Source organism: Sebastes fasciatus, chromosome 14 (genome assembly GCF_043250625.1).
Source record: "Sebastes fasciatus isolate fSebFas1 chromosome 14, fSebFas1.pri, whole genome shotgun sequence".
NCBI classification, from domain to species: domain Eukaryota; kingdom Metazoa; phylum Chordata; class Actinopteri; order Perciformes; family Sebastidae; genus Sebastes; species Sebastes fasciatus.
Window position 1 is genome coordinate 9505861 of NC_133808.1, and position 17767 is coordinate 9523627.

Here is a 17767-nt window from a genome sequence, read left to right on the forward strand (position 1 = left end):
AACGCTGTGCAGAGAGTGAATGGCAGTCAGAGTGACAAAAGGCGAGCAGTGATGCTGTATAGAGTCCGTCTCCATACACGCCGTCAGACGGTGGGATGGATTGACTGCAGTTGTTTAACAGCACAACAGACTGACAGGCCGGTGGCGGCGGCGGAGCTCACGGGACGGCCAGACTGAGCTCGCCCAGGCCACCAGCGGCCGTCGCAACTCCTCCCAGATCAATTGTCTTGTCAATCCAATGTCAGTTTCCTGCTTGCTTACAGAGCTGTTAGTTTGGGTTCACAGTGACAAAGTGAAATCGGCGGGAGGTGGCGGTGGTCAGTCTGGTTGTACTGTAAGGTGTCTTAAGGTCAAAATGACGCCATCAACACATTGTGTGACCAGTAGCGATGTGGTTCGATAGCATTTTATCAAATCCAAATCCTTTTGTATCCCTTATAAAATCTTATTAGGTTTTCTTTTCAGCATTTTTAACTGAAGGCTAAAATAACTCCAACTCAAAGATGTCTAATCACTTTTTTTCTTGGTCGAGAAGGCAGAAACACAGTTTTTGTTGAAAGAGATGAGCAGCATAATATATGAAATGTTCATTGAATGTATCTGACACATTCAATTAACAGTTGCAGCCCACTGTAACAAAAGCTACTTACTCCAAATACTGAAGGTCCTTATTCACAACTATGATATGTGTATTGATATGATGATAAAAAGAGTACTCTACGGATTTAGCATCGCACTATTATAACACTGTCGGGCTCACGATGGACAGTGTAAAAAAAAGGGCCAAAATCGATGCAGCAGAACTAGAGATATTGTCTTTTTTATTCCACGCATTCTTCTTCCTTGTCAAAACATGATGCCTACAGTACCCACAATGCAACTCCACAAGCAACAGGCACAGTCGGCTAAAAATAAGAAATATAGGCTACGTATATGTTTTCTATTGCTCTTTGCTAATAAAAGACATTAAGGAGAGGTAAAAGGAATGAAAAAATCCTTTATGAATCCAGCTATTTTATCCGAGAACCAGATCCAAAATGGAACCAGCTATCTGAACTAAGCCCCCAGGAAGAGCACCGGTCTTGATGCCAATTTTCGTAGGGGCCAAACGGTGGTACTACAACTTCCATGTCCATCACGTGATGCCATTGGGCCCAAAAATACTTTTTCCCAAAGACTTACATTGGGGAAGAGACATCTGTTACTCAGCGGATAATTTTTTTGAGGTGAATCAACTTCCCAATAACAGTAACATTTGAACAGCCCTTAATTAAATCATTAGGTCCTAAAAGTTGTAAAAAACACTAATAGCCGAATCCAGAGTTATTTCCCTTGCAGCGTTCATGTAAATGAGACCCAGACTGAGGCTGGAGCGAGGCCTGGGAGGCCGAGTTAGCAAACCGAGATGACAGTATGACAGCTGTGACCCCCTGACCGAACCCTGTGACCGAGCGGACGCTACTGTGCCTGCTCCACGGTCCCAATGGATGCGGAAGATCACTGGAAGATCTGGATACTTTTCCACTCGGAAGTCGGACCATTTTGGCATCATGCGCCACTGAGCAACTTTCATAGGAATGAACGTGAGCCTGCCGGCAACGCTGTATCCAGTTCTCTTAATACATCCATGATTTGAATCCATTCCTAGTGGCCACTAAATATCAACAGACACTAAGAAAAAATGCAATTTTATAATTATAGGACTTTTTCTTTTCATTTGATGATATTATTCTGATTCTTTTCTTGATTGGCCTATAAAACGCCAGAAAATAGAAAATGAATAAATGCCCATCACAATTTCCCTAAAGCCCAAGGTGACGTCTTCAAATGTCTTGTTTTGTCTTAAAAACAGTCCAAAACCCAAAGATACTCACAATTATATAAAACTGAGAAAAGCAGAAAATCCTCACAATGGAGAAGCTCGAACTAGAAAATGAATTTAAATTTTCTTGAAAATTGACTCAAACGATTATTTGATTATTAAAATAGCTACCGATCGACTAATCATTGCAGTTCTTTGACTTTTCTATTTCAAAACTGCATTATTCTCAAAAGCTCAAAAATCCAAATCCAAATGCAACAAACACACCGAATCCCCGAGGAAGAACAAAGACTGCAGTCATAAACATAAAGTTTTATAGAGGGTTTTACTACCGAAGACACTCCTGACATGCGACCGACACAACCTGGTGTATCAAACAGCGAGCACTGAACTGTGTGTTATGCTAGTTTGTCTCTTTTAACATGAATAGATGGTTCAGTCTGATGAGGACTATATACTCTATAAACTCCTTTATTGCCTTGTGTGTGTGTGTGCTGCTCTGTGTTACATATTAACTGGTGGGTCCGTGAAGTCAGCGACCGTCTCCATAGTGACGTGAGGAGAGAAACCTGTCCACCTCTCTGTCTCTCTCGTTCATATTCCGAAGGCTTTATTAGTTTTATCAGGAAACAAGCTTTATTGTACAACAGCACACATGCACATGCAGGCCCCCACCCAACCAATTAATATACAGGGAGTCAAACCTTTTGACACCACCTTTATTTTGCACACTGATTTTAATGCAACCTGGCAACTCAAAGGTTGCTTAGGACTCGTCACCCATCCGTCAGTCAGTGTCAGTTCATCTGTATGTCAGAGGAGGGTGATTGTACTCTACATGAGAAGGGGAGGTTAAAAGTAAGGTGGTGCTGTAGAATTATCTCTTTTAAGCTAGCTGTGTGGCTCTAGGAATGGCAATGTCGGTCAGTCGGTCTATCACTTTGGTCCGGAAAGAAAGTCTTATTTCAATTTGGAAATTTGCAAATCAAGTTGTTTCATTTGCTGCTACCTCTCTATTACTTCTGCAGCATGCAAACAAGCTACATGAATGAGTGAGCCACGGCTTTCACAGTTATGTAAACAAACCAGCATCTGTGCATAGATACAGTCTGGTAAATCAGGCAAGTTGACCTGACTGCGGATCTGCTATACAGTAAAGTACGTTACAACAGCTACAAGGATTTCTAGAAGAATACTTTCTGTGGTTACTTGTGGTTGGACTTAAAGACAAGCGTTTGATTTAAGTCTTTTGGAAAGCTGCACCCGATCACGATCATTTGCGCCAGAATCTGAATTCTTCCCAAATCCGTACGACAGAGATGGTGAATAAAATTATACCATAACTGAGAATCAGATGCCGGGTGACAAATACTTAGAGGTACAACTAACAATTCTTTTCATCATTGTTTTTTTTTTTTTAGTCTATAAAATGTTAGAAAATAGTGAAAAATGTCCATCACAGTTTCCCAGAGAGAAATGGCTTCTTTTGTTCGATCAACAGTCCAAAATCCAAAGATATTCAATTTACCGTGATATGTTTCACAGTGGAGAAGTTGGAACCAGAGATATGTTAATGATTTTTGTTTAATGATTAATTGATTATCGTAATTGTTGCCGATTAATTTTCTGCCGTTCAACTAATTGATTAATTGAATAATTGTTTCAGCCCTACAAATACTAGAATTTCCCTTTAAGTCTCCTTTCTATAAAACATCTGTCGACTGTATCCTTCTGAGTAAACTTGATATTTAAACTAAAGCCTTTAATTGATTACTTCTGTCCACTGACCTCAGCTGGAGTCTGCACCAAAATATAATCTGTTTTTGTCAACAAAATCCAGCCGCTTCAGTCCTTGTCAGAAACTCAACACTGAACACTCTTGACAACACTGGGATTGTTTACCATGGTAACGTTTTAGCAGCGCCATAGCAACCTGCCGCTGGCCGAGGACGGGAGATGATCTGATGGATACTTGATCTCTCTACATGTACCTGTCTGTCTGCCTTTCTTCTTAGAAACATATCAACAAACTCAGTGACCTCATCTCCTATGAGACTGTGTGTGTGTGTGTGTGTGTGTGTGTGTGTGTGTGTGTGTGTGAGAGAGAGAGAAAGTACATCAATCATGCAACAATCACTTAGCGAGACAGAGAGGCCCGGTTTAGGCGTTCAGGATCATTATTTTTCTTTATTGACATAACAGTAATTTTAAATTTAAAAAAAATATTTTAAATAATTTTATTATTAACACAATGGGCATTAATCTGCTTCTATAAAAGGTGACATTATACTTCCTGTAAAAAGGAAGTATAATGTTGCCACAGAGTCAGTTAATTAGCTGTGGCCTACAACTTGAACCATGTTTTATTTGTCTGTATTCATTAAACTTTTTGGCAAATTGGCACCATTAAAAGTATGCCGAATTAGCTATTAGCTGTTCGTGTTTGCAATGTACTCATAGATGTACAGACAACTATCACTAGATTACTTTGATACTGAAGAAAACTTTAAAACATGATGATTCTCAGGCAAGTTCTGAAAATATAAGAAGCATCTTCTTTCCATGATATTCTAAAAGGATTTACGGACGATTATTTGTGATGGACATCAGAGATAATTATATACTCGGGAAGTAACACTGAATCTAAACATGTTTGTATCATGTCTGTGTGTTCACATTTGACATTTGAGTTATGACGCAGAGGAGTATGAATTTTGGGCAGGGTCATGCAACATTAGATACGACGAACAACACATGACAACACATGAGTCATCAGTCTTATTTGCCTAATCTTTATGGTTCTTCAGATGTGATGGAAATGCAAACATTAATGTACAAAAGGGACTTTTAGTTCCTGAGTTTACGGCCTCTGGTTCCATATTTCCTGGAACTGTTTGATCATGAAGGGCTTACTGGGTCCTAGTGCCACCCTGACTCTTAGTGTTGCCTTGGGACCCCGTCCTAGTTGGATAGTTAGACGGGGTCCCAAGTGCCATTGCCACCATGGCTCCTAGTATCATCCCGGGTCCTTGAGCACAAGGCAGCTGCAAGTATCTTTCACCATTCTCAAGGATGGGAGACTTGTAGAAATCAAAGTTTTAGACTATAAAAGCTGTAGTGGAATCATGTTGGTTAGAGTGGGGTTGGGTCTAAATCTTTTGGGGGGCACCAAAGGGATGGAGCCTCTGGTAATAGTGGGGGTCCAGTAGAGAGAAGAGTGGTGGAGGTGTTGGGTAACTCCTCACAGGAACTCCTCAGAATCTGGTCAGAGCTGTGGGGTATGAGTGATGGCAGGAGGTGCACTATGTGTGTATGTGTGTGGGGTCATTAACAGGGCGAGGTCACGGCCTTCTGGGAGCAGATTATAGTAATGATCTGGATAATGGAGCTGGTGTGTGTGTGTGTGTATTGATCTATACTGGTCTATGGGGATTTATAATGCGGTCTCTAAATCTGCCTAATGATGAGCTGTACAGGGGGTCAGGGGTGTGTGTTTGTGACTGTAGTTTGGAGTCGATACCATTTAACCACACACACACACACACACACACACACACACACACACATACACACTCTCACTCTCTACCAGTGTTGGTGATGGAAACAATATGCTGAATATTTTGTATCAAACAAGGCCTCCTCCATGTTAGAACACTATACAGTTGTCTACTCTTCCAAGTACAATATACAATTCATCATCCAGACTTTTACTAGTTGGGTTTTTGGATTTATATGACAAAAGGGACCAAACAACAGTCCAAAACCTGAAGATATTACGTTTGCAATTATATAAAATAAAGTAAAGCAGCAAATCCTCACATTTGAGAATCTGAAACCAAAGAATGTCTGTCAAATTGAGATGGGCATTTTCCCTACTTTTTTAACAATTTATTGACTAAACAATTAAATGAATAATCACAAAAAAGATACAGTTTAATTGATGATAATAAAAATATATATATTCATTGCAGCCCCTTAATGTTAACCTTGTTTATATTTTTTGGGCATTATGTATGTTTTGGAGTTTGTGGATGATTCATTGATATTTTTTATATTTGCACTCTTTCCTACTTTGTACTAACCGTCAGGCACCAGATGGTTTGTTACACAGAACCATCTGAGAAGCCGTTATTGGACACTACTTGGAAAAGGGCAGGCACTTTAAAAAAATACTTGGCTTAAAAACTATTCGATTTTAATGGCTAAACCTAACCATCTTGACCTAACAATAACCCCGTCCTATGTCCTTACCCTAACCATTCTACTACAAGTCGATCTGTACAATCTATCTAGTAGATGTTGAGGTATACCACTGGATAAGTGAAAAGTGAAAAGTAATGGGGGCACTAGAAGGAAATCAGGTGATCACCAAAGTATCTGGGATTCATCCTCTGGTGAACACGAATGTATGTGCAAAATTTCATAGCAATCCATGAAATGGATGTTGAGATATTTCAGTCTGGACCTAAGTGATGGACGGGCCGCTGGCATAGCTAGAAACAGGCCAATTTCACTGTAGAACATATTAAAACCTGTTTTGCTCAGTATGCTCACTGTGTGCCTGCGTGTGTGTGTTTGTTTTGTGCAGTGTCCAGCCGTCGTCCCAGGTATCTAAAGGTGTTCATCAACCCCAGCAGCCACAAGAAGGAGGCCGTTCACATCTACAGAGAACATGTGGCTCCGCTCTTCAAGATGGCTGACGTCCGCACTGACATCACCGGTCAGGCCACCCACTTGTTTATTTATGAACTGATCATCTTTACGACAAATAATAGTGATTATTATTATTATAACTCAGACTGACTTTTGGACACACCTCATGTGTATTGTAATGAAATAATGTGTATATTGCAGCAGAACTTTTGCAATGATTTTGATAGTTTTAGCAGCTCAAACGCTCCCTCCTTCTTTATTGATATTAGAGCAGATGATGTGAAAGTGTGTGTGTGTGGGGTGTGTGGAGGAGGTCCAAAGGTCAGAGTTAATGGCAGTCTCTGGTCGCTAGGTAACCTGATACATGGGGTGGAGCTTAGCCCATCTGTTGTGACAGGGAGACAACCTGCTCCTCTCCTTGTCCCCTTGTCTCCTCTCCTCTGCTCTGCTCCTCTTCGCTCATCTCCTCGTCTCCTCTCCTTGTCTCGTCTTTTGTTTTTCTCCTCTCCTCTCCTCTCCTCGTTTCCTCTCCTTTCCTCACTTCTCCTCTCTTCTTTCCTCTCCTTATCTCCTCTTTTCTCCTTGTATCCTCTCCTCTCTTGTTTCCTCACCTCTCCTCTTTTTTTTCCTCTCCTCCTGTTTTCTTCCCCTCTCCTCTCTTCTCCATGTTTCCTCTTCTCATCTCCTCTCCTCGTTTCCTCTCCTTTCCTCACTTCTCCTCTCTTCTTTCCTCTCCTTATCTCCTCTTTTCTCTTTGTCTCCTCTCCTCTCCTTCTTTCCTTCTCCTCATATCTTCTCCCCTCATATCTCCTGGTATCCTCCCCTCTCCTCTCCTCCTCCTCCTCCTCATATCTTCTCCTCTCAGCAGATGGTGTGATATCCGTTGTCCCACTTTTTTTTTTGGCAGCCATCGAACACACACTTGTGTACATGTGACCACACACATACATGAACACTCCATCTCTGTCCCTCTCAATGTCTCCATCTGTTTCCCCCTCTCTCCTCCTGTCTCTCTCTCTATCTGTCTGTCTCTCCCCTCCTGTCTCTCTCTCTGTCTGTCTCTCTCTCTCTCTCCAGTGACAGAGAGGAAGGGTCATGCTCTCTCAGTGATGAAGGAATGCAAGCTGGATGAATATGATGGGTTAGTTGTCTCTCACCTCTTGTCTTTCTCCCGTTATTTTAAATTGATTACTTGGCTTCGAATATGTCACTGATTTCCTGCTATTAATTAAATTTGTTGCGGAAAAAGTACGCATAAAATCATGTTTATTCTAATATTCTGATGTTTTTCTTTCATGCAAGTTATACAGTGATGTTTAGTAGTCTTCAGTGGTAGACTCGATCTTCTGCACTCAATACACCTGATATTTAGCCACAAAGTGTTATCTTATCTTTTTTTTTAAGCAATTTTTTTAGCGCAAAAAGTATCGTCATAGGAAGAAACATACGCAGTTTCAAAGTTGATCCAGTTATATTAACACAATAACAGCATTTCAAGGTCGGAGTTTATTATTTGCAGTGGCAATAGCATGAATGAGATTTGGAGAAGGTATTTTCCCCGGGAAAGGGGCAGATTTTGGCATACATTGTCCCATTGACCATTCTCTAAGCCCCTGTCCTTAGTTACTGTTGCTATGCGTGTCAAGTTTTGCGTTCTTCAAATGCGTATTCATTTTTGAAGCAATGCGTCTTTGATTTCAGATGGAGGTACACCAAAGCAGATCCGAATTTCTAGCCCGCGACCTTCAGTTTTGCTGAAGTGACATCTGTCGGTGGCAGATTTTATCAGCTGTAGCTAGCTAGCTAATTAAAGTAACGTTAGCTTCATGGTTTTAAAATCCGTTAAAAGGACTAAAGCTAACAGGCTGAAAGTCAGGATCCTCACCAGCTGATGATCCATGTAGAAGACGTAGAAAAAATAAATGCTCCTCTTGTATTTCAGTGTAGAGCTAGTTAGTCCTAATACATTTCATTCTTACATAACCCTGTTTGGTTTACATATGTGAACAAGCAAGACAGAGATTTATGCTTTATTGTTTGTATTGTCAAACAATTTGTTTGACTTTAACAATACAAGACTTTTAGGAGGACCAACCAATGTGTTTAGAAAATGTAATGCTATCTCAGATAAGGACTTTGTCTGGGGTTTGCTGTATCTTTAATTTAGATAAAGTGTTTTTGGTTTGTTTTTTAAAATATTTTCAATTGGCTGTAGCCTTTATTTGATAGTGACAGAGATAGTTATGAAGGGGAAAGTGAGAGGGGATGACATGCAGCAAAGGGCCGTGAGTCGGATTCAAACCCCGCACCACTGCGGTAAGGACTCAGCCTTATTGGTACAAAAAAATGATTTAAAGTTGTAAAATAAAGTCAGGTTTATATCAAAGTGGAAGGTAACATGTTACAGTAGGCTCAAACTGTGACATCATCCTTCCATAACAGTCTGAACTGAACCAGATAATTAAACATCCGTCTAGAGGCTGACACTAAAACTCACTGACCCAGACTGATTACACACACAAAAACACAAACACACACACAGGCAGACAGGTGAGGTCAAACACCAACAGCTAATTGAGCTAAACTCACTTCCAAGAATATTTTTATGCAACTGAGACAAATAACACAACAACAATAACTACAAGTACAAAAACACTTATTAAACTCTCATCATCACTATCTGTGATGGTCTGTGTGTGTGTGTGTGTGTATATGTTCGTGTGTGTGTATATGTTCGTGTGTGTGTATGTGTGTTCATGTATGTGTGTGTGTGTGTGTGTGTGTGTGTAAGCAGCTTTTGTGCTCAGCCCTCATAAAGCTTAATGTGCTTAGAGAAGATTAGCTCAGCGTTGCTAAGCTAGCTGCTGTGTGTGTGTGTGTGTGTGTGTGTGTGTGTGTGTGTGTGCGTGCCTGCATGCGTGTATGGTGTGTGTGTGTGTGTGTGTGTGTGTGTGTGTGCCTGCGTGTGGGTGTGTGTGAGGCTGCTCTGGTGAGGATTTGGTTGAAACCTACATTTGCCAATTAGGCTGGCTGTCACCGTGGCGACCAGAGCTTCAGGTAATCCCATACACAGGAGGAGGGGGCGGGGGGGCGGAGTCTGTTTACTTCACATTTACTGGAAACACGAACTCTGAAGATGAGCCTTCTCGCTTTTTAATGAGCTCCTGAAAACATGGATGGATCTGTAAAACAATCAAGTTATGATTCATATTATTGTCTCGTACTACTACCACTACTATTATCACTAATAATAATAATAGTACAAAAACATCCTCACCTGCACACAATCTGAGCTCATAATACCTTACAGTACATGCAACAATGTTCATACTACTTAGAAATCCACCTAAGAAACGTTTAACTAGTCACCAACTAAATTCTGTATATTTTTGTGAGTATTTAATATTTCATTCATGCATTCAACTGTTCAAGTATATAATTGTAAAATGTAAACTCCCCAAATTCCCAGAAATATCAGAGGACATGATATCAATGGTAGCTATAGTCCTAACAGTTATTGATGCCTTTCAAAATTAAACTCATCGTTGACCAGAACTGTAAACTTTTCAGTTTGTTTCGCCGTGCTTCAGTGTCGTTTGTTTTTCACTGCTAATGCATTTTTTTATTACATCTGGTTGAAGACCTGAAACTACAGCATTGGGCCTTCTATTGATTATTTAATTTGAATCAGTTTCATCTTCTTATCTATGCTTCAGTCTGTCCCAAAGTAAAACAATGCGCTGGACTTTAATTGGGAAGTTGAAGTCATTTACTGTTACGGCTGGGTATCATTTATACCATTTTTCCCTACCTGAGATTTAGTACCAATGCCAAAACAATACTTTATTTATACCTTACTTTGAGAAATACAAATATGTTTTTTTACTAAATTAACTTTTGATCAACAAAAGAAGCCCAGGTTTTCAAATGTTAAATGTTGTCTTTTGTCTAAATAAAATACAGTCTAAAATGGGCACCATTTTTGTTTAGATTAGGTTCTGTAAGTAAACAAGACCACAAATGTGACATTCAGTGCCAGCGTTACGTACTTGAAAGTCTTAGATACTTGGTACTACAGACACATCTCGGTTGGTACCAAAAAATGTATTGAGGCTTGGTACCCAGCCCTATTGAGTGCTATTGTCAGTAAGGAAATATTCAGTAATAGTCCTGTGGAGAAGCCATGCCCCCTGCTGGATGACCATGAACTTGAGGATATGCGTTCAAGACGCCAAAAATAAAGCACTTTTATATGAGTGTTCACTGTCAATGGATTTCCTGTCTGACATCAGAAGTTAAGATCAGTGAAAATGTCTTCAACTTCACAATAAAACTCTAGAGGATTGTTTTATTTTGACCTGGGTGAGTGATACAGCTCTACAAAGACACAAATAATGTCTGTTTGACTCTACCTGTCTGTCCACCTGTCTTGTCAGGGTGGTGTGTGTTGGTGGGGACGGCTCGGTGGCGGAGCTGTGTCACGCTCTGGTCCTCAGAGCTCAGCTGGATGCTGATTCTCCAGAGAAACCAGTGAAACCAACGCTGCCACTTGGAATCATTCCTGCTGGTGAGAAAGAGGATACATCTTCATAGATCCACACACTGTAGACCAACGCTGTATAGTATCGCATACATCGACATTATGTAGAAAATGACATGGTGTTTGATCAACTGTCTCTTCATCTTTAAAGGTTCTACAGACGTGATTTCCTGTTCTGTTCATGGAGTCAGAGATCCAGTCACTGCAGCCCTGCACATCGTCCTGGGTAGGTTCTACCTGTTCTACATCTGTAGGTACAACATCCTATCCCATCTATAGTCACATTGGCTATGGTGTGTTCTACTTGTTATGTGTCTATAGTTACATTTACCTGTTGGGTATAGTTGGGTTTACCTATTCTACATCTATAGTCACGGCGTCCAGGGTAAGTTCTACCTATTCTATGTTTATACTTTTGTCATCCTGGGTGGACTCTGCCTGGTGGCTCTACTTGTTCTTCCTAGGTGGATTCTGTCTTTTCTGGATCAATAGTTGTGTTGTGCTGGGTGGCATCTACCTATTCTATCTCTATTATCATGTTGTGCTGGGTGGGTTCTACCTGTTATAAATCTAGAGTCACATCCTGGATCGGTTCCACCTGTTGTGGATCTATGTATGTTGTATTGTCCTGGGTGGACTCCAAGATCTACAGACACATTGTCCTGGGTGGGTTCTACGTGTTCTAGATCTATAGCTGCGTTGTACTGGGTGGCTTTTACCTTTTCTAAATTTAACACCGCATCATCCTTTGTGGGTTCTACCTGTTCTAGGTTTATAGTCAACTCCCCATAGTTGTTCTAATTTAATTGACTTCAAGCAACTCGCAGGAAGCCAATCAGTAGCTTGTGTTCTTGCTGAGCTTTGCTGTGATTGGCTGATGGTCACTCAGACTGTGAGAACAAACAAACTCACAGACAGACGGTGTGACTAGCAGACAGACAGATGTCTAACAGCAGGATCAGTTTCACTCTAAATCACAGGTTTACTCTGATCACTGTAGCCCCGCCCCTTCAGCGCTCCACCTACAGCAGGGCAGGCTGCTGGGTTTGAATAAATGACAGGTTGTGGTGAGATGGTGGTTCATTAACACTAATTAACTCTGGTAGTTTTGGGTGAATGTGTGTGTGACAGATGGGAGTATTCAGTGGCACATATAAGACTTCCTGAACAATAGAAAACAGTTAAAGTTCCCAGCCAGGAAGCTGTTCCCACGGACACCAGGCGACTACAGGTGAGTTCAGATGTGTTCACGACACAACCGAGGTGAACATACCTGAACTGTCTGTTACTGGCAGCACACCTCAGTGTGTCTCTCATGTCTCTACAGTTAGCTTAGCATAAAGACTGGAAACAGGGGCAAACAGCTAGCCTGGCTCTGTCCAAAGGTAACAAAGTCCACTTTACCAACACCTCTAAAGCTCACTGATTTACGTGTTATAATATGTCTCGTTTGTAAAATGACAATTCACCATTTTACAATTGGTTATGTGCCAGACTAAGGCTTTGTCCGAAATCACATACTATGCACTACATACTCAATATGCGTATGTGTTCCACATACTTTTGTATATACTTCCTGAGAGCCTCTTTGCCGGTTGGAGACACGTAACCATTGCATTGTGGGGTATTTATGCCGCTGTAGTGTCCAGCGTTACACACTGTAATATTTCACTGGAAATAGTATGCAATACGCGTGCTATTGGTTTCATACTAAGATTTCAGACATACTAAAATATCTCACATGTTGTTTTAGCGTACTAAATAGCATGTTAATATGGAATTTCGGACGCAAACTATTTCTTGGCTGTAAGAAGTTGCCAGGCAACCAGTGGAGACTCCATGAAGTCACTCGATAGGGTGAACCAATAGTGAAGCTCGTTCAAACGTTCTTTGTTGTTTGAAAATCAAACTATACTTATACTTAACTATATTTATTATGTGCTGATCAAAATAAACATTGGTTACACCTTTAAGAAGCGCTGCAGGTTTGATCTCATTGACCCACTGACTGTGAGACTGACCGTGTCACACACACACACACACACACACACACACGCACACACACACTGACAACATGGCATATGGAGAGGAAATCAGATTCTATCCTGAGAGACAGACAGGCAGTCGGTGAGACAGACAGGTGGGGAGACAGCAGTTCAGTAGGTTACAGCAGGTATGTGGCCAGATGGCATGGTGGTGTGTGGGTCTGTGTGTGTGTGTGTGTGTGTGTGTGTGTGTGTGTGTGTGTGTGTGTGTGTGTGTGCGTGTGCGTGTGCTGTGCGTGTGCGAGTGTGCGGAGTATCTTACTGAATGGTCTTAATGGTGAAATCGGGTCAATGAGGTTGATTATATTTTCATCCCAGTTACTTCTATGGTTTGTGCTGCGTTCACAGGCATTGTGAAAATAAACAGTAAAAAAATCTTAGTAGAAGGTCAACTTACTGATTTTTTTTTGTCTAGACACATCCTGTGGCCTTCATCAGCTGATGGAGTTTGATAGTTTTAAGGGGCCTTCGACAGGTTCCATGTTGTTTCTGTTGGTTTAACAAAAGAAACATTCAAATCACAGCATTTAAAGACATTTAAAGGAGAATTTCACCCAAAAGTGAGAATCATCTTCCTGCTTTGGAAAACATTAAAAGGAACAGATTGTCTTCTAATTTTCCCTTTCACTGAGAGGGACACATTTGTCCTAAATCTGCTGTAAATGTCCTTTGAATTGTGCTGCCTCAGAGACTGGCCAGACTGGACTGATATACATCCAGGCTGGTCAAACTGGAACAATAACAACCAGAGACTGGTCACTCTACTGCAATGTGATCCCACTGAGGTTTATAGATATTAACACACACACACACACACACACACCCACACACACACACACACACACGCGCGCGCTCCTGACCTCTTTCTGTCGCCCATATTGGTGCTGCTTCTCATGAATATTAATGAACTTCTCCACATACGACCACTTGGCCTTCTTAAAGGCTGTGTATGTGTGTTTGTGTTTTCCTAATAATTATTCATAATTGAAAATAATCAGTATTTCACCCCCCTCCCACTCTGTCTGTCTGCAGGTCACCTGCAGCAGGTGGACATGTGCAGCTTCTCGTCTCTCGGTCAGTTGGTGCGTTTCGGTTTCTCCGCCATGTTCGGCTTTGGTGGGCGGAGCTTAGCACGGGCGGAGAAGAAGAGGTGGATGCCATCGTCGCGGCGACGAGAGTACGCTCTGGTGAAGACGCTGGCTAGGCTGAGGTAACACAAACACACATATACACAAATAAGTTATATTTAGATGGGTTTTTTTCAAGGGTCCAAGGATGGAGGTCATATATTGTTCAGATTTTAAAGCCCTCTAAGACAAAATAGTTTAATAATAATTGTGATATATAATATAATATAATAAATGGACTTGGATTCAGACTTAAATATGTCACAAAAAGTTACATAGTTAAAAAAATTATATTTTTAGCTATGCTAGCGGCGTGTTGGATGGATTGGATGTCCAGTTGACATTTGTGTCAGACATTCATGTCCCCTTTGCTAATCAGCAAACGTTAGCACCACTGTGTCCAAGTACGGCCTCACAGAACTCTTATTCTGGTTCCTCAGTTCTTTTGCTCTTCTGTCTCCCACAGACCAGAGGACTGTCAGCTGTCTTTTCTACCAGCGAAGAAGTCAAACAGGTGAGAAACACACACACAAACAATATTAGCACTGTGTACCAGTGGTGTCTGGTGATTATTTACCTGTGTGGAGCAACAGACACTGAGGACTTCTTCATACACACCAACAATGTTGTTGTCCAGCTTTGTGGAGACTTGAATACAGTAGAGAAATATTGTGTATATGTTTATAAATGTCAGTGCGTCATATTGATTCTCTTCAGAATAAACAACTGTATGCCATGATCAAAACTAAAGTTGATCTCCTCTTTTTCAGAGACCAGGACCAGGACCAGGATCCAGAGTCAGGTGAGACCGGTACTTGCCTGAACAGAAGATCAATGCTGGTTCAGATTTCCATCTCTGTCAAACCAGTTTGATTTACTGTTTTTTTTCTGTGATTGGTCGGTACAGAAGGCGAGGAGTCTTGGACAACCAATCAGGGACTGTATCTGAGCATCAGCGTCATGTCCATCCCCTGTCTGAGTCCACATGTACCTCAAGGACTGGCTCCAAATACCAGGTACGAGAAGATAATGTCAAAGTCAGCTGTGTTGTGACCTTGAACGCACCATACTACATGTTTCTGGTACTGAATGTACTCTTCCACTTCCTGTTTGTGACAGTTTGGCAAATGGCAGCGCTGCATTGATCGCAGTAGGAAACACTTCCAGGTCAGAGTTCATCAAACACCTGAAGAGATACAACAGCTCTAGTGGACAGGTGAGAGCAGCTGTCAATTGACATCATCTCAGTCTTTACTTTCATAACAAAATGGAAACTACTGCTTATGAATTCTACTATGTTGTTTAGGATTAGGCTACGTGGGTTAGGGACGGGGTTCGAAATCCAGCATCGACTCCACTTATGGAATCCAAATCCTTTCAAATCTTTTATGAGACCTTATTAGGTTCACCTTTCAAACATTTTAAAGTATCTAAAGGCTAAAATCACTCCAACTCAAATATGTCTTATCACTTTTTCTTGGACGAGAAGGCAAAAACACATACATGAAATGTTCATTAAATCTATCTGACATATATTAAATTGATGAGATTAAAATGTTGATATGATTTGAATCAAAACGGCTACTATCAATATTTTTTATAATCATTTTTATAATCTCACCGCTCTCATAGCGTCATTTTCAGAGAAAAGACCCACTATACACTACCTGCTCAGCACCAAACAGCAGACAGACACAGTTATCGGCTAACTGGTGAACATAAAGGAGCATTTATCAGCTAACGAGACAGGTATTTCCCTCAGCAGTTGGTGGAGACCAAAACAAAGCTAAAAAGAGAGTAAATATTAGACTTACATTCATCACATGGGCACCAACACGACTGTAAATGAATGATAACGTTGCTCAGTAACAGCTAGATCTGTAAATAAGCAACTGTTTGCTGACAAGTTCAACTTAAAAGGTGATGATATGTCTATATTGTGTTAGAAAAAATCAGTTATTGCAGGTTTAAACTGACATGAGGTGATCAGCGGATCATTTCTTTAGAAAAGAGTCACCACTCTGATCCAAAATGGAGTCGGCTATCTGAACCCATCACTAATGTGGGTTGTGTTGTCTCACTCTTGACGTCGCCATCCTAAAAGCTCCACCTCTCAAAGAGCAGTAATAAACAAACTAGTTAGTGAGTGGATTAGCCTGGTTCGGCCTGGCCTGTGAGACCGCACACACTAACCTATTTACTAAATATACTGAGAGCGTGGCGTTCACTGTCCTGCAGAGTAAACAGGCTGTTTACTCACTGACCTACATCCTGTTCTAGCCTTCATCCTGATGGAGGGACGGACAGCTCAGTGTCAAACACGACAAGACGGGGCATTACGCAGCATTTTACTGTTGTATTTGGTATTTTATATTCGGCTGCAACAAATTATTATTTTCACTATGAATTAAAACAGTGAGAAATGTCCATCATGATTACACAGAGCTGATGAGTGACACCTTCACATGCATCGTCAAGTCTGACCAACAGTCCAAATCTCAAAATTATTCAGTTTACTACAATTCAAGACAAAGAAAACACAGCAAATCATCATAATTTAGAAGCTAAAACCATGAAATGTGAAATGTAATTTAATTGATTACTCATTTAAGCTAAAATGATATACCTCTGGATAGTTTTTGCAATGAATTACATTTTAAAATTTCCTTTTTTTGTTATTTTATCAAATTAACTGGTGGAGTTAAAAGTACAATATTTCCCTCAGAAATATAGTGGAGCAGAAGTAAAAAAGTGCCATGAAATGGAAATACAAAGTACAGATACCTCAAATGTGTACCTAAGTTCTGTAGTAAATGTACTTATTGACATTCCACCACTGGACTGTTTTTGTAAACGAGACTATAAAAAATTCTAAGCTGTATTCTAATAAGAAAAGAGCAAACCTGAGAAGGAAAGAAAGCAGACAGTCAGGACGGAGAGAGTCTGTCTTTCTGTCTGTCTGTTGGTCTTTGCTGCCCCCTGTTGGAGCGTCATGGTGTTACAGTAGAGACAGTAGAGGACAGTAAATAAGAAGAAACCCAGTCACTCCTCCAGATAATCAAGCTGCTTAGCGAGGATCTTAACGAGACTTTCTGTCCTCCTCAGCTGACCTTTGACCTGTGAGCAAACACACACATACACACACGCACGCACTTGTCAGTCTGTGTCTGATTGTCTGTCTGCAGTTCAGCTTCTCATTCGTGGAGACGCAAGACGTGTCAGCGGTGAGGATCCGCCCCAGCTCGCTGGTTGGCTGGTCGGAGGAGGAGAGCGAGGATGAGGCTGAGTCCAAAACCTCGCCCATCATCCAATCAGAGGGAGCGGCCTTCCCCTGGAACATCGACGGAGAGCTGGTGGAGATTGCTAACGAAGTGCTCGTCAGGTATAAATTATAAATATGATTTAGTATCATAAATATTGTTATAACAGTGTATCATTACGCTGAGTGATACAGGGCTGCAGCTAATGATTCATTTATTATTGATGAGCCTACCAACAATTTTATTAATAAATTGATTATTCGTTTGATCTTTAAAATAACAGAAAATAGTGGGGGAAAAAATCCGAAAATGTCCATGGT

The 17767-nt window shown here is 40.9% G+C and overlaps 1 protein-coding gene across 1 annotated transcript in view; it reads left to right on the plus strand.

Annotated features, from left to right (window-relative positions):
* The window catches only part of cerkl (CERK like autophagy regulator), a 33965-nt gene that overhangs the window by 14419 nt on the left and 1779 nt on the right, over positions 1–17767 (plus strand). Inside the window, exons 4-13 of the mRNA XM_074658598.1 lie at positions 6411–6542; positions 7553–7616; positions 10912–11042; positions 11167–11241; positions 14093–14270; positions 14654–14701; positions 14958–14989; positions 15095–15203; positions 15307–15403; positions 17373–17569. Coding sequence (XP_074514699.1) covers positions 6411–6542; positions 7553–7616; positions 10912–11042; positions 11167–11241; positions 14093–14270; positions 14654–14701; positions 14958–14989; positions 15095–15203; positions 15307–15403; positions 17373–17569 — 1063 coding nt within the window. The remainder of the gene's footprint in view (positions 1–6410; positions 6543–7552; positions 7617–10911; positions 11043–11166; positions 11242–14092; positions 14271–14653; positions 14702–14957; positions 14990–15094; positions 15204–15306; positions 15404–17372; positions 17570–17767) is intronic.